The sequence below is a fragment of the Geotrypetes seraphini genome, chromosome 3 (genome assembly GCF_902459505.1).
Source record: "Geotrypetes seraphini chromosome 3, aGeoSer1.1, whole genome shotgun sequence".
NCBI lineage: Eukaryota > Metazoa > Chordata > Amphibia > Gymnophiona > Dermophiidae > Geotrypetes > Geotrypetes seraphini.
The window spans coordinates 8,156,688-8,179,284 of NC_047086.1; the positions used below are offsets into that span (position 1 = coordinate 8,156,688).

Genomic DNA, 22,597 nt, shown 5'->3' on the forward strand with positions numbered 1-22,597 from the left:
CATTCTGTCTCTAACCCCGCTCCTTTCCGCCCCCAGCTCCTCCCCCCAGCAAGCCTCTTCTTTTAATCCCTTCCCTCCGGGGCCTCCGAACATGCGCAGACACATGTGACATCATCCATGCATGCTCAGAGGCCCTCTAGACACAACTAAAGCTTTCCAAAACCCAGACAAACTGCCAGGTTTTGGAAAGTCCATCCAGGCACCCGGACAGTCCTCTAAAAAGACTAACTTCAAGAGGCAAAATCTCCAGCTCAGTCAGAAGCCACCACGCAAAGGGACATTATAGGGTGTACATGTTGGCAGTCTGAGCAGAAGTGGTCTGGCATCTGACCCCTAAAGCGGATCCTTCAAGGGCACTTTATAGGGAATCTTATCCCATTTTCTGCTTTGATTTATTCTTAAGCTAGAATATTTTATAAGCCCCAAAATGCACAAAAATCTGCTTAGGAAAGAGCTTTATGTGAGGAATTAAAAACTATATCCATCTACAGACAGAAATGACATCATTATGTAGAAATTACTGATTTTATGTGGGCAGAATACTGACCTTGGCATCCGTGGTTGGGGCAGGAAGCTGGGTTGTAGAACAGTATGAGGCCTGCTGAACCGCGACGAGCAAAGCATTTCTCTGTGTGACCTGGCAGGCCAAAGCCACCTGCAGGTTTGACACGCCAGCCCTGGATACAAGCTGCAAGGACAGAAGAGGTCAGAGCAGCCAAACATTCCCAATTCCAGCAGTCGTATGGTGTTGCTGGTTCAGGAATAATTCAAACAATCTGAAGCACAAAAATATTATTAAAAATACTGCAAAAAGCCTGGTGGCAACCAGTGGCATAGTAAGGGTAGGAGGTGCACTCTCCTCTCCACGCCCCCACTCCTTCCATGCTCCCTCCCCCGCACCTTCCTGCCCCACACTCCACACTTGCGCTCTCCCTACCCCCGTACCTCTAAATTTTCGCCAGCGTGAGTAGCTTCTGATTAAATTTGCGGAAGGCAAGACAAATCATGGGCTGCATACGAAGGGGTTTCGTCAGTCATAAGGCGGAAGTCATTATGCCATTGTATAGATCCATGGTGAGGCCCCACCTGGAGTACTGTGTGCAATTCTGGAGGCCGCATTATCGCAAGGATGTGCTGAGACTGGAGTCGGTGCAAAGAATGGCCACCCAGATGGTCTCGGGACTCAAGGATCTACCATACGAAAAACGGCTTGACAAATTGCAGCTATACTCGCTCGAGGAGCGCAGAGAGAGGGGGGACATGATCGAAACGTTCAAGTATCTTACTGGCCGCATCGAGGCGGAGGAAGATATCTTCTTTTTCAAGGGTCCCACGACAACAAGAGGGCATCCGTTGAAAATCAGGGGCGGGAAACTACGAGGTGACACCAGGAAATTCTTTTTCACTGAAAGAGTGGTTGATCGCTGGAATAGTCTTCCACTACAGGTGATTGAGGCCAGCAGCGTGCCTGATTTTAAGGCCAAATGGGATCGGCACATGGGATCTATTCACAGGGCAAAGGTAGGGGAGGGACATTAAGGTGGGCAGACTAGATGGGCCGTGGGCCCTTATCTGCCGTCTATTTCTATGTTTCTATGTTTCTATGATACAAAGTTATTCAGAGTAGTGAGGACACAGAAGGATTGCAAAGACCTACAAAGAAACAAATACGCTCGAGGAATGGGCAGCAAAATGGCAAATGAGGTTCAACTTGGATAAGTGCAAGATGATGCACATCGGTAACAAAAATCATATGCATGAATACAGTAGTGCTGCCCAATTCACAATTCGAATCGGTTCACTGATTCACTTCGGGTGAATCAATTCGAATCAATTTAAAACAAAAAAAAATTGGCTTCCCGATTCGGCTGATCCTCCCCCCCTCGCCCCCTAAAGCAGGAGTGGCAGCGCTGCTCTTGTTGGCCGGCCACTGCCACACCTGCTTTAGAGGGCGAGGGGGGAGAGTCAGTCGGGAAGTGCTAGCGTCCGGTTTTCCCCCCCTGGCATCCCCTCACCGTTTACCTTATAGGAGCATCCTGCAGACAAGATCGCAATGCTAGCGATCTTTGCAAACTGCTTCAGAGCTGTTTCCTCCGCCGCGATCCTGCCTCCGAGGTCAGAGGAGGTGTGGGACCACGGCAGAGGAAACAGCTCCAAAGCAGTTTGCAAAGATCGCTAGCACCGTGATTTTGTCTTCAGGCTGCTCCTCAAAGGTAAACGGTGCAGGGAGGCCAGGGGGGAAGCTGGACACCTGTGGGAGGCCAGGGGGAACATGCAGGCCTTCTGGGGGGGGGGGGTGAGCAGTCCTTTGGGGTGGGGGGTGGGACAGACAGGCAGGCCTTCAGAGGTGGGATGCAGGCCTTTAAGGGGGGGGAAAGCCTTCAAGGGGGGAGACAGGCCTTCAAGGGGGGACAGGCTTTCAAGGCAAGCAGGGGGGATATGCAGGCCTTCAGGGGTGGGATACATGCCTTTAAGTGGGGGGGACAAGCCTTCAAGGGGGTTGACAGGCCTTCAGGGGGGGACAGGCCTTCAAGGGGGGGAGAGGCCTTCAAGGGGGGGAGAGGCCTTCAAGGGGGGACAGGCCTTCAAGGCAAGCAGGGGGGATATGCAGGCCTTCAGGGGTGGGATACATGCCTTTAAGGGGGGGACAAGCCTTCAAGGGGGTTGACAGGCCTTCAGGGGGGGACAGGCCTTCAAGGGGGGGACAAGCTTTCAAGGGGGGGACAGGCCTTCAAGGGGGGACAGGCCTTCAAGGGGGAAACAGGCCTTCAGGGATGGTGGCACAGGCCTTCGGGGGAATAGACCTTCAAGGGAGGGGGGTTCAAAGAGACATGCATATGTCAGACTTTGGGGGGGGAAGAAATAATGGGTCTAAAAATAGAGGAGAGAGAGAGAGATGATGGACCATGGGATTTAGAGAGGGAAGAAACAGAAAGGGAGAGAAGTTGGACACAAGGGATAGTGTGGAGGGGGGATAGAGATACTGGATAGGAGGGTAGTTGGGAAAAGAAAGGGAGAGATGGTGGACCCTGGGGTGGTGGGGAAGGAGGGAGAGATGCTGGGTGAAAGGGTAGTTGAGAAAAGGTGGATCTGTGGATGGAGATGAAAAAAAGGAAAGATGCCAGACCTCTGGGGGAGGGAAGGGAAAAGGAAGGGGAGGACAGAGATGGATGGTTAGTAGGGAGAAAGAAGAAAGAAGGAGACCCTGGCAAGCAAGTTATCAGAAGTCAACCAGAGCCTGGGACCAACAAGATTTGAATAATGACCAGACAACAAAAGGTAGAAAAAATCATTTTATTTTCCGTTTTATGATTACAATATGTCAGATTTGAAAAGTGTATCCTGCCAGAACTGGTGTTAGACCGCAAACATGAGCTAGGATTTAAGAGAGAGAGGAAAAGTGTTTTTTGTTTGTTTATTTTGTTTACACCACAGCGCCAGTGTGGTTAGGAGAATGCAAAGAGGGTGAAGAGGCTATAAAATAAACCCACCAGGATATTTGAAAAAAACACCCAATTGGGCAGGAAAATTGAATCGAATCGAAAAACCAATTCAATAGGCTGAATCAAATCAAATGGAATTTTTTTTCCTGAATCGGGCAGCACTAGAATACAGAATGTCCGGAGCTATACTTGGAGACAGCCTCCAGGAAAGAGACTTGGGAGTACTTGTAGACAAGTCACTGAAACTGTCCGCACAATGTGTGGCGGCAGCGAAAAGGGCAAACAGAATGCTAGGAATGATTAAGAAGGGGATCACAAACAAATCTGAAAAGGTTATCATGCCGTTATACCGGGCTATGGTACGCCCTCCCACCTGGAATACTGCATCCAACACTGGTCACCGTTCATGAAAAAGGACATAGTACTACTCAAAAGGGTCCAGAGAAGAGCAACAAAAATGGTTAAGAGACTGGTGGAGTTGCCATACTAGAGGCTAGACAAACTGGGCTTCTTCTCCCTTGAAAAGAGAAGACTGAGAGGGGACATGATCGAAACATTCAAGATATTGAAGGGAATTGACTTAGTAGAGAAAGAGAGATTGTTCACCCTCTCCAAGGTGAAGAGAACAAGAGGGCACTCGCTAAAGTTAGAAGGGAAAAAATTTCGTACAAACGTAAGGAAGTTCTTCTTCACTCAGAGAGTGGTAGAAACCTGGAACGCTCTTCCGGATGCTGTTATAGGGGAAAGCACCCTTCAGGGATTCAAGACAAGGTTGGATAAGTTCCTACTGGAACAGAATATACGCAAGTAAGGCTAGACTCAAATAGGGCACTAGTCTTTGACCTAAGGGCCGCCTTGTGAGCAGACTGCTGGGCACGATGGACCATTGGTCTGACCCAGCAGCAGCAAATCTTATGTTCTTATGCTCCTTGCTCCAACATTGAACATAAGAACATAAGAAATGCCTACGCCGGATCAGACCCTAGGTCCATCTATTCCGGCGACCCGCACACGCGGAGGCCAAGCCAGGTGCTCCCAGTTGGAGACCCTGGTTACCCGTATCCATCAATATGTTTTGCAAGGAGGTATACATCCAACTTATACTTGAAACCCAGAATGGTAGTCTCCGTCACCACCTCATCCGGGAGAGCATTCCAAGCGTCCACCACCCGCTGTCTGAAACAGAACTTCCTGACATTTGTCCTGAGCCTGCTGCCCCTCAGCTTTAGTCCGTGACCTCTTGTCCGTTTCACATTTGACAATGTGAACAACGATGATTCTTGCTTTATTTTGTCGAATCCTTTCAGTATTTTAAAAGTCTCAATCATATCCCCTCGCAGTCTCCTCTTCTCAAGGGTGAACAGTCCCAGTCTTCCTAATCGTTCTTTGTAGCTCAAATTTTCCATACTTTTTACTAGTTTCGTGGCTCGCCTCTGCACCCTTTCCAGCAGGGCTATATCCTTTTTTAGGTAAGGAGACCAGTGTTGGACACAGTACTCCAAATGTGGTCTGACCATTGCTACGTAAAGTGGCATTATAATGTCCGCCGATCTACTTGTGATCCCCTTCTTAATTATGCCCAACATTCTGTTTGCTTTCTTCGCCGCTGCCGCACATTGAGTCGACAGCTTCTGGTTTCTGTCTATCAGTATCCCCAGGTCTCTTTCTTGTTCAGTTTTGGCCAATGTTACACCTAACATTTTGTATTCATGTTCCTTATTTTTCTTGAGTAAAGTCCCCCAATGGGAAAATAACAAATATAATATTACCTAAATATTCCCATATATAAAGAAAAGAGAAAAAGTGTGGCACTAATCATTTAACTCTATTTAAAATACATTTTATCTTATCTGGGAAGAGACCTCAGAAACGGAGCCCACGCACAGTCGTTATTCACAGACCGAAGAATTCAGCGTGGTTATACGCTCCCTTGCTCCAATCATTGGTCTTCTTCCCTCCCAATCTCTTATACCTATATGTGATCTAAGAAGATATAATTATTTTTTAATTTTTATTATTTATCTATGGAAACGTCTTAATAAATAATTTCTAAAATATTCATTTTAATCTCTATATTGTGTCTACACTCATTCCCTTGAGACTCAAACTAGCAAAAGTTTAACATATTTAATTTGTATTTGTTATTCGGTATTCTGATAGAAAAAGTACTTAGCATTGATTTTTTAGCATTTTTTAGCAAAAGTACTTAGCTTCAGCAGTGCTCATGTATCAACCGATACCAACGTGGCCAGCGTTTCGTGGATTTGACTTTATATCCACTGCTTCAGGGCCGTTTCACACATGTACTTAGCTTGGTACATGTGTGAAACGGCCCTGAAGCAGTGGATATAAAGTCAAATCCACGAAACGCTGGCCACGTTGGTATCGGTTGATACATGAGCACTGCTGAAGCTAAGTACTTTTGCTAAAAAATGCTAAAAAATCAATGCTAAGTACTTTTTCTATCAGAATACCGAATAACAAATACAAATTAAATATGTTAAACTTTTGCTAGTTTGAGTCTCAAGGGAATGAGTGTAGACACAATATAGAGATTAAAATGAATATTTTAGAAATTATTTATTAAGACGTTTCCATAGATAAATAATAAAAATTAAAAAATAATTATATCTTCTTAGATCACATATAGGTATAAGAGATTGGGAGGGAAGAAGACCAATGATTGGAGCAAGGGAGCGTATAACCACGCTGAATTCTTCGGTCTGTGAATAACGACTGTGCGTGGGCTCCGTTTCTGAGGTCTCTTCCCAGATAAGATAAAATGTATTTTAAATAGAGTTAAATGATTAGTGCCACACTTTTTCTCTTTTCTATATATATGGGAATATTTAGGTAATATTATATTCCTTATTTTTCTTGCCCAGGTGCATCACCTTACATTTGTCTATGTTAAACTTCATCTGCCACTTGTCTGCCAATTTCTCCAGTTGGTCTAGATCAGCGATGGCGAACCTATGGCACGCGTGCCAGCTGTGGCACGCGAAGGCCTTGCAGCTGGCACGCGGGAATGTCCGCAATAGAGAGCTGCACGGGTCGCGGGGATCCTGTGGGGACGCCTCCGAGGGTCGCGAGGTTCCTGCGGGGCTGGATGTACTAAGTCGCGCGGCTTTTCTCCCTACCTGCTCTGCTTGCAGCACAGAGCCGAACGGAAGTCTTCCTGACGTCAGCGCTGACGTCGGTAAACAAAGCCCTCCCTCCTTCCGACGTCTGCGCTGACGTTGGGAAGACTTCCGTTCGGCTCTATGCTGCAGGCAGGGTAGGTAAAGAGGAGTAGCCTCGCGGCTCGAGTGGCTACCAAGGGAGGGGGGCGGTCTGCCCCGCCCCGTGTGCAGCACAGCCGGCCAGGTCCCCTTACTTTTGTGGCGCTAACCCGACCGACCGACAACAGCCCTGGTCCGACAAACCTCCCTGCCCTTAACCGCGAATCTAAATTACCTTCTTACAGCAGCTGTAAGAAGGAAATTTAGATTCGCGGTTAAGGGCAGGGAGGTTTGTCAGACCGGGGCTGTTGTCGGTCTGTCGGTTGCGGAAGCGCCACAAAAGTAAGGGGACCTGGCCGGCTGTGCTGCACCCGGGGCGGGAGAGAAGGAGGGGGGAGATGGACGCTGAAAGCACTGGGGAAGACAAAGAGGTGAAGAAGGACGCTGAAAGGCCATGGGAAGACGGGGTGGGGGGGAAGGACACTGAAAGCATTTGTGGAAGACAGAAGGGGGAGAAGGACGCTGATAGGACATGGGGAAGACGGGGGGAGAAGGACGCTGAAAGCACATGGGGAAGACAAAGGGGTGAAGAAGGACGCTGAAAGGACATGGGGAAGATGGGGGGTGGGGTGGAGAAGGACGCTGAAAGGCCATGGGGAAGACGGGGGAGGTGGAGAAGGATGCTGAAAGGCCATGGGGAAGACAGAGGGGGGAGAAGGACGCTGACAGGACATGGGGAAGATGGGGGGGAAGAAGGACGCTGAAAGGAAATGGGGAAGAGAGAGTGGGGAGAAGACGCTGGCAGGGAAGAAGACAGAGATGCCAGACTATGGGGGGAGCGGAGGGAAGAAGATGGTTGCCAGACCAATTTGGAAGGGGGGAGAAAGGGAGAGGCACAGTAACAGAGCAAATGGAAGACACAGAAGGAAGAGAGACAGTGGATGGAAGGAACTGAATGAGAACATGAGGAAAGCAGAAACCAGGCAACAAAGGTAGGAAAAGAATTCTATTCCTTTTTTTCTTTTTTTTTTGCTTCAGGATAAAGTAGTATATTAGTTGTGTTGATAAAAATTTATAAACAAAAGAGGCTCTGGTAGAAACCCGTTTACAAAGTGTGTATTCTTCCCAATTAATATTTCCAAATTAATAAAGTCTTTTTGCTTATTTGTAAATGGGTTTCTACCAGAGCCTTTAATTCAGTAGCATAATTAAATGAAATAACTATTTCTGAAGTTTATAGGGACGGGCGGGGACGGAGGGGATTCCTCGCGGGGACGGGTGGGGATGGAGGGATTCCTCACGGGGATGGGTGGGATTCCTCACGGGGACGGGTGGGGACAGGTGTGACTTTGGCGGGGACGGGTGGGATTTCTGTCCCCGCGCAACTCTCTAGTCCGCAATTAAGATATGCGGCGTGGCGGGAGGCAAGTGTGCCGGTGTCTGCTTTGCAGCTCACCTGGCAACAGGGCCGGACTGGCCATTGGGAGGACCGGGCATTGTCCCGGTGGGCCGCGGCCCATCCTCCTGTGCTGGCTGCAGTCCTGTGAGTGGATGTTTAGCCTGCCTGTCTTCCCCTTAGTATCCTATGAGCCAGGCAGTGTGTGAGGGGGAAGTGAGGGGAGGAAGAGAAGCTTCACACTGAGTCTGTCACAGGAACTCAGTGAGGCTGTAGTGTGACTCCACATGTGACATCTGTAATCAGGAACAGTTCCTAGTGCTCCCATGCTAGAGAGGTGAGGATATGGGGGGAAGTTAATGTGTCTAATAATGTGCTCCTCTGTAAAAACCTCTATATCTTCCATGAGGGACATGCTAAATTCGAGGAAATAAAAAAGCTGCTTATGATGATTGCATAGAGAAGTTCAGTAAGCTGAGAGGAGGGCTGGGCTCTCTGTGAACAACCAACACATTAATCCTCTGCGCTGTACCTTATGGAAAACTCAATATAGCAAAAAACAATAAAGTGTATATGTGGCCCTTCACAGTGCTTTTGTAAACATCATAATAAAATAACAAAGGCTCCAATAATGAAAAATAGAAGTCCTTTTCCCATACACTCAGGTTGCACAAGTCCGGTTTTCACCCGGACAGTATATTTTTTGACCAAAACGGATGTCTACAATTAGTAAAATTCCCCAATCACATATTTTTTTATGGAGACGGATTTGTATACAGCACTTCATTAGATTTTTTTATTATACAAATTTTATCTTTTTGTAGACTTGAAGTCTTGAACAAAGAAAATGAGTACAGCAAAAAAATCAAAAACAGATAGTGGAAGACCATTCCAAGAGGCCTGAACAGAGTACATATGGAGTGATTGAACGCAGTGGGAAAGCATTGTGTATTATGTGTAATGAAAGTGTTGTGTCTCGCACATCAAGTGTCAAACGTCACTTTGAGACCAACCATAACAGTGTTGCTGAACTTGGTTTAGCTCAAAGAAAAGAGTTCCTTGTAGGAAAATTAAAGAAATATCACTCCCAGTCTCTTAGTTTTAGCAACTATCTTTCAAAAACTAATCATCTTACAGTTGCCAGCTTTCAAATTTCACTGTGCATGGCAAAACATGGTAAGCCCCTCTCTGATGGAGATTTTATCAAAAAGGCAATTTTGGCTGGGAGCAATTCACTCTTCCATGATTTCCAAAACAAGGATAAAATTGTGTAGCGCATCTCTGAGATGCCGCTAAGCAGAAATACTGCAAAAGATAGGGTTCTGCAAATGGCTGCTGATGTTAGTCAACAGCTTACTTGCGACTTACAAAAAGCACCCTTCTACTCCATGTGCTTGGATGAAAGTACAGATATTACTAACCATGCAAGACTGGCGCTCATTTTGCGTTATGCTACTGGTGACATCATGAGAGAAGAGCAGGTAAAACTGCTGTCTTTGCCTGGAAGAACACAAGGGATAGATATCCACAATGCTGTGATGGAGGCTTTTTCATCACTAGACATAAGTCCAGAAAAAGTGGTTTCAGTTACTAGCGATGGAGCACCTAGCATGGTGGGGACAACATCAGGATTCATTCATTTTTTTGCTAAGGAAGCAAAACATCCACTGATTCAATTTCATTGCATAATACATCAAGAGGCTCTCTGCGCCAAAGAAAGCAGCAAAAAACTTGACGATGTCCTCAAAGATGTAACAAAAATGGTGAACTTCATCATGGCGCGTGCTCTTAATTTTTGACAATTTCAAGCCCTTCTTGATGAGGTTCAGGCACAATATAACACTTTACTGATGTACAATAATGTCCGGTGGCTGAGCAGAGGACGAGTGTTAGAGAGATTTGTGGCCTGCTTGGAAGAAGTTAGGCTATTTATGAACAAAAAGGGGGAAGACTATCCTCAACTCACCAACATGGCCTGGCTTACCAACCTCATGTTCTTTACAGATTTTACTAACCACTTTAATGTACTAAACAAAAAATTACAAGGCATGGGAAAAACAGCAGAAAGCATGTTTAGTGACATCAAAGCTTTTGAGAGAAAATTGCATGTTTTTGAAAAAGACCTTGAGAGTGGACAGCTAAAATATTTTCCCAACCTAAAAATACATTTGGATAATTCTACATTTGTGGACAGTCATAAAAAACACCAAGAAATCCACAAAGCATATTCCACCATTGTAGCCGAAGCAAAGGAGAATTTTAGTAAAAGATTTTCTCAGTTCCGTAAGATGGAGACAACCCTTTCATTTATAACTTCCCCAGAAAAGTCCACATTTGAAGATCTTGATCTTTCCTGCTTACAGTGGTTGGATATTTAAAATTTGGAAATGGAGCTACTGGAATTTCAAGAAAGCTTTATCTGGAAAAGTAAATTCAATGACCTGCATGCGGCTCTTGAACGTATTGAGTGTGAAAGGGTGACAAATGAAATCACTGCTAGCAGTTCTGAAAATGAAATCCTAAAAGCGTGGAATTCTCTGCCAGACAATTTTAAGTCCATGAAAGCACTTGGGATTGCTCTTCTTACTTTGTTTGGGTCATCCTATGCTTGTGAGCAGCTGTTTTCGGCTTTGAATCATATAAAATCTGATGCTAGAAACAGATTAACGGATGACATGAGTGCTGCATGTGTTGCTCTGAAATTAACGCACTATGAGCAAAGGATTGACAAGTTATCAGCATGCATGCAACAACAAAAATCACATTACTTTTTTTCAGAGCATGCCCAATGCATATGTTTACATGAAGCAGTGTTTTCAGTTTGCAGTTAAGACACTTTCTAAGTTATTTAAATATTATTTAAAGATGTTATTTAAAAAAGGGACTTTACATGGCCCTGTTGTATTCCAATCTGGAATTTCCAATAAAAACGGTTGGTTTAATTGAAAGCTCTTTTGTTTTCTTTACATCATATTATTAGAAATGTAATGATTTAACTATTTTCTAATTTGATTGTAAATTTTACAAAAAAACATATATAGACTCTTTGGGAATGCACACCGAGTCTTGACATAGTTAACAGTTTTAAGAAGTTTATCTTTTTTTTTTACTCAGGATACATTTGACATGTTATGTGAATAATACATTTAAAATATATTGTGTAACTGAATCAAATTCTTCCTAAATTCATTAAGTTCAGTATGTTTTATTGAAAATTTTGCATAACATAAAAATAAAACAAAACTAATACATAACAAGAGATCTGGACAAAAATACCTGTACTGGAAATCAGTAAATGCACAAGTCAACGCCCTAAACTAGGCAATAAGAATTCAACATTCCATATCAGTGTAAAAGGGGGGAGGGGGAAAAGAAAAGGGAGAAATAAACAGTACATGATACATAACCTATAGCAATGATGTGTCATCTGTATACAATCAATCAAAACCCTAAATTCATTAAATTGAATGAAATCATTAAAACATTATAAATTGCCAATAAATTGAAATGAAAACCAAAGGATTGTGAATCAAATTGATTCTCTGACAATACAAAGATTCCAACCTTTAAAAATGATGTTACATAGTTCAGGCAACTTTATAAAGAGTTTTTAGATACTAAAATCTTGTTATTAAGGTTTAATTGACGTGCTGGCACTTTGAGGAAATTCTTTGGTTTTGTGCGGCAGTTTGGGCACTCGGGCTCAAAAAGGTTAGCCATCACTGGTCTAGATCCTTCTGGAGATCTTCAATATCTTTTTGTGACCCAACTGCCCGACATAGTTTTGTGTTGTCTGCAAACTTGATTATATTACTTGTTGTCTCCTCTTCAAGGTCATTTATGAAGATATTAAATAAGATAGGCCCAAGAACCGAGCCTTGGGGCACTCCGCTAGTCACCTTCCCCCAGTCCGAGAATACCCCATTTATGCTTACCCTCTGCAATCTATTTTCTAGCCATTTGCCTATCCATCTAAGTACATCCCCTTCAATTCCGTGACTTAGTAGTTTCCTCATAAGCCTTGTGTGTGGGACCTTGTCGAACGCTTTCTGGAAGTCCAAGTAAATTATATCCACCGGATCTCCGCCGTCGATTAGTTTGTTCACCTTCTCGAAAAATTGAAGTAAATTCGTCAAACATGACTTCCCCTTCCTAAAGCCATGTTGACTAGCTCTCATCAGGTCGTGATTTTCCAGGTGTTGCACTATGCTATCCTTGATCAGTGCTTCAACCATCTTCCCAGGAACCGACGTTAGACTCACAGGTCTGTAATTGCCTGGTTCTCTTCTGGATCCTTTTTTGAAAATTGGGATAACATTTGCTATTTTTCAGTCATCTGGTAATTGCCCGGTTCTAATTGACATGTTAGCTAGGATTTGTAAAATCTCTCCAATTTCCATCTTAAGCTCCTTTAGTACTCTCGGGTGAATTCCATCTGGTCCAGGGGATTTGTCACTTTTTAATTTGTCGATCTGATAGTATATCATGTCCAATTCCACATTAACTGAGGTGAGGCTATCCTCTATGTCACCCTTGAATACCCTCCTTGTTTCCGGCATTGTTGTTGTGTCTTCATTAGTAAAGACGGAGGCAAAGAATGAATTTAGCCTATCTGCAATCTGTTTGTCTTCTTTAATGCACCCATTCATTCCTTGGTCGTCGAGAGGGCCTACTGCCTCTCTTGCTGGTTTTTTCCCTTTTATATATCTAAAAAAGGGCTTGAAGTTTTTGGCTTCTTGTGCTATCTTTTCCTCATAGGCCGTTTTGGCATCTCTTACCACCTTGTGACATTTCTTCTGGTCGACCTTACGACTATTCCAGGCCTTCGTTGTGTGTTCCCGTTTCCATTTTTTGAACGAGTCCCTCTTATCCCTTACCGCATCTTTCACCTCTTTAGTTAGCCAAGCTGGTTCTCCTTTGTTCTTGTTTCGCCTTCCTTTGGATATCTGTGGAATGTAGAGATTCTGCGCTTCGGTGATGGTATTTTTTAGTAGGGACCATGCTTGATCGACCGTTTTGATTCCGGGTGTCTTTTTCATGAGCCGTTTTTTAACCATGACTCTCATGCCGTCATAGTTCCCTTTTTTGAAGTTAAAGGCTGTGGTTTGGGTCTTGGTTTTTTTTCTCTTCCCAATGCCAATTTTAAAATTGATCATGCTGTGATCACTAGTCCCAAGGGGGACCTTGACTTCCACCTCTGATGTTCTCCCAGTTAAGCCCTTGAGGACTGTCACCTGCCGGGGTCTCTAGAAGCTTGCGAAAGACCACCGACAGGTGGCAGCACGACCCTGGCGTGGCTCCCAATGTGGAAGACCTCACTGGTGTCCCAATACTTTGGGCTTCGCAACAATAAAGCACAGCGAGCCAAGTCAAATCAAAAACAATGTCCAAAGTTTAATTTGTCTCCAAAACCCAAGGATTAGAAAACCAAAAATCATATAAAGAAGCACTAGCCCATAAGCTTCTTTTTTTTCTCCAAGAAAAAACAGATTTTTATCTCTCAAACAGTTCAATGAAAGAACAGCCGTGTTTAGGTTAGGTAAGTTCACAGTCAAGGTTCTAGGGCTTCACCCTGCCCTGAACCACAGTCTCAGTAAGAGCACACAACACTAGTCCCAAAAAGAAGTCCTCAAGAATACTTTTGAGTCCTGGACTTTCAATCCAAAAATCCAGTTTCTTCACCAGGCACTCACATTTCACATTATAAAGCAAACTTCAATCATGAAAAGAAAAAAAAATAAAGCCATACTGCAGGCTCTTGTTATTCCAGCAATAATCAGTTTCAGTCCTTCCCACTGTTGAGCCACAGAATTGCTGGTTCCCCTTTTTATTACTCAGCTTTAACAACCCTCAGATCTTCGGGGCACCTACCCCAATTCTGTAAGTCCTTGGAACTTAGATAGCTAACAGGGAAACTGCTTCACAAGCCAGAAAACTTTCTTCAGTTTCTCTGGGCTTTTGCACAGCTGGAGTGCAGCAACGTAATCAAGCTGGTGCAGCACTGCTCTGAGCTTTGCTTTACACACCAAACAAAAATAGTTTTCTATCAATCTTCACCATTATATTCTTATACAGCTCGGTACCTGCAGTACTTAGTGAGAAGCTGCCAAGCTCACATCCATGGCTTCCTCGATGTCAGCTTCAGGCATTGTCCAATCATCCGTGTCCATATTTTCTGGCATACCCAGTTGCTCTGCTGGCTCCTGAGCAATGGAATCCTCACACTCCATGGGTTCCTGAGCGAGGTCTGGCCTTTGCCTGGCCCGGAGAACCTTCTCTGCCAGGTCCTCATGTGCAGCCTGTCTTATTGCCTTGGAGAGCTGCTTAAGAGTCTTTGGGCCACACCCTGTACTAGGTGAGTGTGTGCCTGGCTTTCGTGCTCTTGGGCTCCCCTCCAAGTTGCTGGGCAGAATACCATTGGGAGCCTGATTAAACCTCTTAATGTAGCTGGGGTTTTTACTGAGCCGTGGAGCTACCTTGTATTCTGGCTCCTGATCAGGTTCAGATGGCTCAGGATAGGCAGCTCTGCTTTCAGTATCCCCTGCCTGTTCATTCTTGTTCACTCCCTGGTCTCAGGCAAAGGGTTTAGGCTGGGGTTTCCCTCGGACATGACCGTCTCGGGGAGCGGAAATGTCACAGGACTAAGTCCAAGGTTGCGGAACCCCTTGTTGGTTCTTCCACCATTTGTTCTAGGAAGCAGTCCCCTATTGTTTCTAGGAACATCATCTCCCTGCCGCAGTTCGAAGTTCCTAGGTTCCAGTTTATCCCTGGAAAGTTGAAGTCTCCCATGATCGTTACATTACCCGTTCTACATTCATGTTTGATTTCCTTCATCATTTGTTCGTCTGCTTCTTCTAACTGTGCTGGGGGTCGATAATAGAGGCCAATTTTTGTGATTGCATTACTTTTTCCAGGTATCTTTATCCAAAGAGACTCCAGATTTTCTTTTCCTTCTGTCTGCCCTTCGATAGACTCTAATCCTTCTTGGACATAGAGGGCAATACCCCCACCTTTTTGTCCTATTCTATCTCTTCTGTATAGTTTGTATCCCTGCAGTACTGTGTCTCATTCATTTTCCTCATTCCACCACGTTTCTGTTATGCCAATGATATCAAGTTTTTCTCGTCTCGCTAGTGCCTCCAGCTCGCCCATTTTGTTTCTCAAGCTTCTGGCATTTGTGTACATACATTTAAGCTCCTTTTGAGATGTCTTCTTGGGTTTTTTAGTCTTTGCAGCCCTCATTGTCTCTATTTGCGCACTTTCTCTTTGCTCTTCCCCTTTATCCAAGCAATTGTTTGTAAGTTCTTCTTGGGGATCACCTGATGCCTGGGCCATCGACTGGTTGTCGACTGTCGGCTCTCCCCTGTTCCTTAGTTTAAAGCCTTCTCAATGGTCTTCTTCATGTTTTCAGCCAAGACTCTTGCTCCTTGCTTGGTGAGGTGCAGGCCGTCTTTTCTATAGTATCTGCTTTTTCCCCAGAATGCCGCCCAGTTACGTATGAATTCAAAACCTTCCTCATCGCACCATCGTCTCATCCAGGCGCTGATTTCTCGCAGCTCCCTCAATGACCACCTCAACTCCTTGGCAAAATCATGCTTTTTCAGCCTTCACATGCTGAGGAAAGCTAGATCCTACTTCAGCCAACAACACTTTGCCATCCTTGTCCAATCCATCATCCTCTCCAAACTAGATTACTGCAACGCCATCTACTTAAATCTATCAAAAAAAAGCATTCTAAGACTCCAGCTAATCCAGAATACTGCAGCCAAACTGATCTTCTCAAAACGCAAGTCTGACCATGCCTCCCCACTCCTTGCCAAACTTCATTGGCTCCCAATAATCTCCAGAATCCATTTCAAATGTTCCTGCCTGGCTTTCAAGATCATTCATGGAATCCTGCCTCCTCTTATCCCACTGTCTTTCAACTCCTCCAGTCCCGACTCCTCCAGAACTGCCCAAAGGCTTAAACTAGCCTTCCCCTCTCCACGCGGCATCCACTATTCAGGCAAACTGGGAAAATCCCTTCTCTTCAAAATCACAGGTCTTTGGAACGACCTCACCACCCCGCTGCGGAACCTGAGCTCCCTTCAGTTATTCCGCAAACAACTGAAAACCTGGCTTTTCAGCAAATTGTAGCTCTATCCTTCCCCCCTTTCTCTCCCCCCTTCTACACATAAGTTCATGTAATCCTTTTTCTTTTTCTCTACCCACTATTTTAAGTTCTTGTAAACCGTGTCGAGCTCCATTCTCATGGAGATGATGCGGTATATAAACTTAAGGTTTAGATTAGATTAGATTAGATTAGCTCCTCCTGTCTCCTTCCATCCGCTCTCGGTACCGGGAGGATTTCGGAGAAGGCCACTTTCACCTCCCTGACCTTCAGTATTCTTCCGAGTGAGCGTAGTCGACCCTTCATTTCTTCTCTGTCATACTTCCATCCGCTCACATCGTTGGTTCCCACATGGATAATCACAGCAGTATCCTCTCCTCCTTCGCTGTCTATGATCCTAGTGATCCTGCTGGCTACTTCCTTTACTCTTGCACCAGGCAGGCATGTGACCAGTCTATCATCCCTTCCTCCTGCGATATAGCTATCCACATTGCGTATAATGGAATCTCCAACAATGATCCCAGACTTCTTCAATCGGTGGTTCTTAGGGGGGCGCAAGTCTGTATCCATGGTGTAGGACCTGTCTTCTTTCTTTTGTGGTGCATCCCTAGACTGGCTCTCATTACTGCTAAGTGTGTGATCTTTTTCAATCTCCATTTCAGTCGCTTCTTCAAAAGTAGTGGTGCCTCCTTCCATATCGCCTGGGTCCTCTTCCTTAGTTGTTGTATAGGTACTGCTCTCCAGCCCTGGGGCCATCACGTGTTGCAGGTGAGCTTCCTCGATGAATCTCTCCAAGTCTTCAATCACTTTGCTTGCGCTGGGCTCCTCTAGCAACTTCTCCTGCATGTGGTTTTCTTCCTTCCTGGCGAGGAGTTCTTCTAGCTCTGCCACAGTTCCCTCCAGCAGCCGAACTTGCTGTTTCAGGCTATCCAGCTCTATGCATCGGTCGGAAACGTATGCCCTAGTCCCCGAGGGGAGGTAGTCATACATACTGCAGCCGGTGCAGAAAACTGGACAGCTCATCTTCTGTCTACCATGGGCGATCATGTCCTAGCTGTGTGTATCCTTTCCTCTTGTTCGTTTTGCTCTTGTTGGATTTCCCTCTGATGTTACTTCCTGGCCCTGTGACCCAGAAGTGATTCAGAGGGGAACCAGGCTGGCGTGAGCGACAGGCAGAAGTTGCTTGCACTAGTGAAGATCTACAGAGGTGTGGGATGGGGGGGGAGGAATGGCATGAACATGGCATGGTTTGGAAAGGCGGGGTGGAGAGCTGCTGATGCCCCCACTGACATGGTGCACAGTGCGGTCCACCACCCCCCATTACTATGCCACTGGTGGCAACTTGTAGACTCACCAGTTGATAGAGGCATGAGACTCCATTTCATCAGGTATAAAGATGTGACAAACTCACATAAAAAGGAGGTACTGGTGAGGCTGTCACCTTCCAACACTTTTCAGTCACAGACTCATATTCTGAAATCATTTTTATTAAGGATTTCATAATTGCACACAAAAATATCAGAGCTAATAGACAGTAGATTCATTTCATAGGGCTGTAATGCCAAATATTTCCAATTTGGTTTATTTTCAGGTCAGCAACTCATTTGCTTCATTTTGGATTCTAAATTATTTGTTTCACTTATTTCCATTCTAGCCAAGAGAGTAATAATGGGTTTTTTCATCCGTTTACAATGAAACTTGATTATAACTTGGTCTGATAACATCCCATGGCACCAAGAGAGGCAAAAGTAGTAACAAAGGCCTGAAGGCTCCAAACTACCATGAGAAGGCCAAAGTATCTCAAACAGTGCGATGAAGACCTGAAGCCAACAGAAGGAAAACTATTGAGGATGTTCAACTCCACTTACGAGTTCCTAGGAGCACATATCTGGAACAATCTACCAGCCTACCTGCGACGACTTCCTGTTCAGGAAAAATCTAAAAACATCTCTCTTCCCCCAGTAGACTCCATTCCAGCCTTCTTCATCTCAGACTGCCATCCCTTAGACTTATCTGGCATTATTAATCTTGCTTCTCAACAACAATGTACCACAAATGTAACCATTTTGCTGTAAGCTGCAATGATTCCCTGTTGAAAATTGCAGGCTATAAATTCAAATGTTTCCTGACCTTTCTAGAGAAACTCAAAAGCGTCGTAGAGAATTTCTTTTACTGAAACCTGGAGTCACTTCACTGGGAGTGACTTTCTATCTAAGACATCCATGCAAGTGTATTATTTGCCACTGTTCAGTCAAATATATCTTTTTTGAACCTCAACAGTTAACTGCTTTTCTGGCATTGTTTCGACTGGATAAAGAGAAACCAACAGCTCTATAGTTTATATAAACTGCTCATATCTCAGTTTTGTCTGTAATTTATCTTGCTATATTAATTTTCTTCTGCTCGCTAATTTGTAATCTTGGATCCACATTTTGAGGACTTGAGTTGGGTTAGTTGAAAAGAATTTTCTTTATTATCATTTATCTTAAAAAGTATAACTGAGATTTATATTGGTTATAAGTCATATCTTTACTAACTTACTTTCTATTCAAGTATTTGCTTGGTATGTAATTTAAAACCTTATAAATAAATAAAATAACAAAAAAAAAGAAAATTGTGGGCTACAAGAAGCTGTATTGCATTGATAGGAAGATTCCATGGCACAGGAGAGAGGGAAAAACCTCAAACAGTGGCGCAGTAAAGGAGGGGGGTAAACTGCTCCAGGAGCCATCTTTGAGGGGGGACACCGGCGCCTCTCCTCCTCTCCAAATACCTCATTAAATGTTCACTGGCTGGGCAGCATCTTCCATTTGTAGTTCATGCCAGCTTTGCCTCCATTCTGATGTCACTTCCTGGTCACGGGACTGGGGATATTTTGTTGTCTGGGGGTTGGATTGAATGGGGGGGATGATCCACTTGACCATTGATTTTTTTTCTTTTCTAGGGGTAGTTAGGGTTCCCTGGACATGAACACAATACTTGTACCTAACGCACAGTTCTTGTGGGCATATCCCGGGAAGTTCTGACCCCCTTAGCAGCCAATGCTCAAGACTATAGTGCGCATACAATTTGCATGATGTTTGCGTTGAGTATCGGTCACTAAACACAGACCAATATTTCTCTTGCATTGTAGCTCTACAGTGCCTGAGTTTTGTGTATCTGCCCCCTAAGGATATCTCACTTACCTGAAGCATACCTTCTCGTGAATAGAAACTAAATTTCCCAATGTGGTTCTCATCGATCTCGTGAATGCTCAGTGGGAATGAGGAGGGAGCATATCTACAAAATAGAGCAAGATGGAAGCTTCTTATCCTGGTTTATACTTCTTTGTCAATAATCTAGTTCAGGTTTTCTGCTATGCATTCAAAATCCAGAAAGCTTTAGGATCATGACCTAGGGGTTACCAACCGGATCCAGATTTGCTCGACAGGGTTGATCCAGTCTTGAGCTTAGTCCATTGCATGCAAGGACTTTAAGTTCTGCTTTCTGCATTGCATTCCCTAAGAAAAGCAAGATTACAAGTCCCTGCATGCAATGGACTAAGCAAATCTGAATCCATTTACACCTTATCACAATCTGAAGCAGTTGAGACCTTTCCTTTAATCAAGAAAATGGACAACTTACAGCATTTCCAGTGAGTTGCAACAAAGATGAGCTGAATCATCAAATCAAATTTTCATAGAGGAACGTGATATTTATTCCAGCTTGTAAATTGCTTTTCTATCAATATATTCTCTATGACTGAAGAAAGGACTGGACTGCTGTGTGCAAATAGGTCTCCAGAAAGAGTCAACAGAGTAGAGCAAGCTCAAGTTCAAGCTCAATTTTATTTGCTATATTGCAAATTCATAGGAAAACTATTCAAATGGTTTACAAGAATTATAAAATGGGGGATAGGGGAATATATAAAAAGAGAAAACATGAACCTGGAAGAGGACGGGTAAACAAGACTGAAAGAAGATCGACTTTTTCGAGCTTTGGTGTAGAGAGCTGCACGGGAACGGGGATGACGGGAATCCCGCGGGACCCGCGGGGATCCCGCGGGTTCCCCCTTTGGGTCACGGGGATCCCGTGGGGACGCCCCCTAGGGTCGCGGGGATCCCGTGGGGACGCCTCCGAGGGTCGCGGGGTTCCTGCGGGGTTGGATCGCAGTGCACTGCATTCGAGCCGCGAGGTAGTCTTCTCCTCCTTACCTGCACTGTCGCAGCACACAGCCGAACGGAAGTCTTCCCGATGTCAGCGCTGACGTCGGAGGGAGGGCTTAAGCAAAGCCCTCCCTTCCTCCGACGTCAGCGCTGACATCAGGAAGACTTCCGGTCGGCTGTGTGCGGCAGGGCAGGTAGGGAGAAGGCAATGGCGAACGAAAGAGGGGGGAGGGGGTGGTCCGCCCCGAAGAATGTGCACAGCTGGTCAGGTCCCCCGATCGACCGACAACAGGCCCGGCCGACAAACCTCCCTGCCCTGTAGCCGCGAATCTAAATTACCTCTTACAGCAGCTTCAATACTCCAGCTGCTGTAAGAAGGTAATTTAGATTCGCGGCTACAGGACAGGGAGATTTGTCCGACCGGGCCTGTTCTGTTGTCAGTCGGGTGCAAAAGCGCCACAAAGGTGGAGGCAGGGAGGGAGGAAAGGTGGAATGGAGAAGAAAAGACGCTTAAGGGGGGAGAAGGCCGCTGAAAGCACTGGGGAAGACAAAGGGGTGGAGAAGGACGCTAAAAGGACATGGGGTAAACGGGAGGAGGGGGGGAAGGATGCTGAAAGCACATGTGGAAGACAGAGGGGGGTGAAGGACCCTGAAAGCACTGGGGAAGACAAAGGGGTGGAGAATGCCACTGAAAGGACATGGGGAAAACAGGGGTGGAGAAGGCCACTGAAAGGAAATGGGGAAAACAGGGGGGGAGAAGGCTGCTGAAAGGATATGGGGAAGACAGAGGGGGGAGAAGGCCGCTGAAAGGACATGGGGAAGACAGAGGGGGGAGAAGGACGCTGAAAGGACATGGGAAAGGCAGAGGGGGGAGAAGGATGCTGCCTGACAGGACATGGGGAAGATGGTGGGGGAGAAGGACACTGGAAGGAAATGGGGAAGAGGGAATGGGGAGAAGACCCTGGCAGGGAAGAAGACAGAGGTGCCAGACTATGGGGGGAGTGGAAGGAAAAAGATGGGTGCCAGACCAATTTGGGATGGGGGAGAAAGGGAGAGGCACAGTAACAGAGCAAATGGAAGACACAGAGAGAAGAGAGGCAGTGGATGGAAGGAATTGAATGAGAATATGAAGAAAGCAGAAACCAGGCAACAAAGGTAGGAAAAAAATTCTTTTTTTTTTGTGCTTAAGGATAAAGTAGTATATTAGTTGTGTTGATAAAAATTTATAAACATTAGAGGCTCTGGTAGAAACCCGTTTACAAAGTGTGTATTCTTCCCAATTAATATTTCCAAATTAATAAAGTCTTTTTGCTTATTTTTAAATGGGTTTCTACCAGAGCCTTTAATTCAGTAGCATAATTAAATGAAATAACTATTTCTGTAGTTTATAGGGACAGGCGGGGACGTAGGGGATTCCTCGCGGGGACGTAGGGGATTCCTCGCGGGGACGGGCGGGGACGGAGGGATTCCTCGCGGGGACGGGTGGGGACGGGTGGGACTTTGGCGGGGACGGGTGGGATTTTTGTCCCCGCGCAACTCTCTACTTTGGTGCTGGAGAAGGATTTTATGCATGCCATGGACCACTAGAAGAGCTAACAAATTGATTCTGGAAGAGATCAAACCGGCTATGTCACTCGAAGCCCAATGATGAAGTTACAACGGCCTTATATTGGTTACACCGTCAGAAGAGAAAGATCATTCAAGATAACCTTCTCCGATCTGTTCGTGCATGAAATTTTTGTAACCGACATGCATCACTTTGCACTTATCCACATTGAACCTCATTTGCCATGTTGCTGCCCATTTCTCGAGCTTGATTATGTCACTTTGCAGATCTTCGCAATCCCCCTGTGTCTTCACTACTCTGAATAACTTTGTATCGTCCGTAAATTTATTTTTATTTATTTATTCAATTTTCTATACCGTTCTCCCAGGGGATTCAGAACGGTTTACATGAATTTATTCAGGTCCTCAAGCATTTTTCCCTGTCTGTCCCGGCGGGCTCACAATCTATCTAATGTACCTGGGGCAATGGGGGGATTAAGTGACTTGCCCAGGGTCACAAGGAACAGCGTGGGTTTGAACCCACAACCCCAGGGTGCTGAGGCTGTAGCTTTAACCACTGCGCCACACTTGTCACCTCACTTGTCGTACCAATGTCCAGATCATTTATAAAGATGTTGAAGAGCACAAGTCCAAGCACCAAGCCCTGCGGCACCCCACTGGTGATGCTCTTCCAGTCCGAGTATTGTCCATTTACCCCCACTCTCTGTTTCCTATCC

The 22,597-nt window shown here is 45.2% G+C and overlaps 1 protein-coding gene across 2 annotated transcripts in view; it reads right to left on the reverse strand.

The window, feature by feature from the left end:
- Positions 1 to 22,597, reverse strand: part of LOC117357639 — a 269,485-nt gene that overhangs the window by 141,451 nt on the left and 105,437 nt on the right. For both annotated transcript variants that reach the window (XM_033938503.1, XM_033938504.1), the window contains exons 22-23: positions 19,356 to 19,449; positions 548 to 688 (exon numbers count right to left, since the gene is read on the reverse strand). In XM_033938503.1, the coding sequence (XP_033794394.1) occupies positions 548 to 688; positions 19,356 to 19,449 (235 nt within the window). The remainder of the gene's footprint in view (positions 1 to 547; positions 689 to 19,355; positions 19,450 to 22,597) is intronic.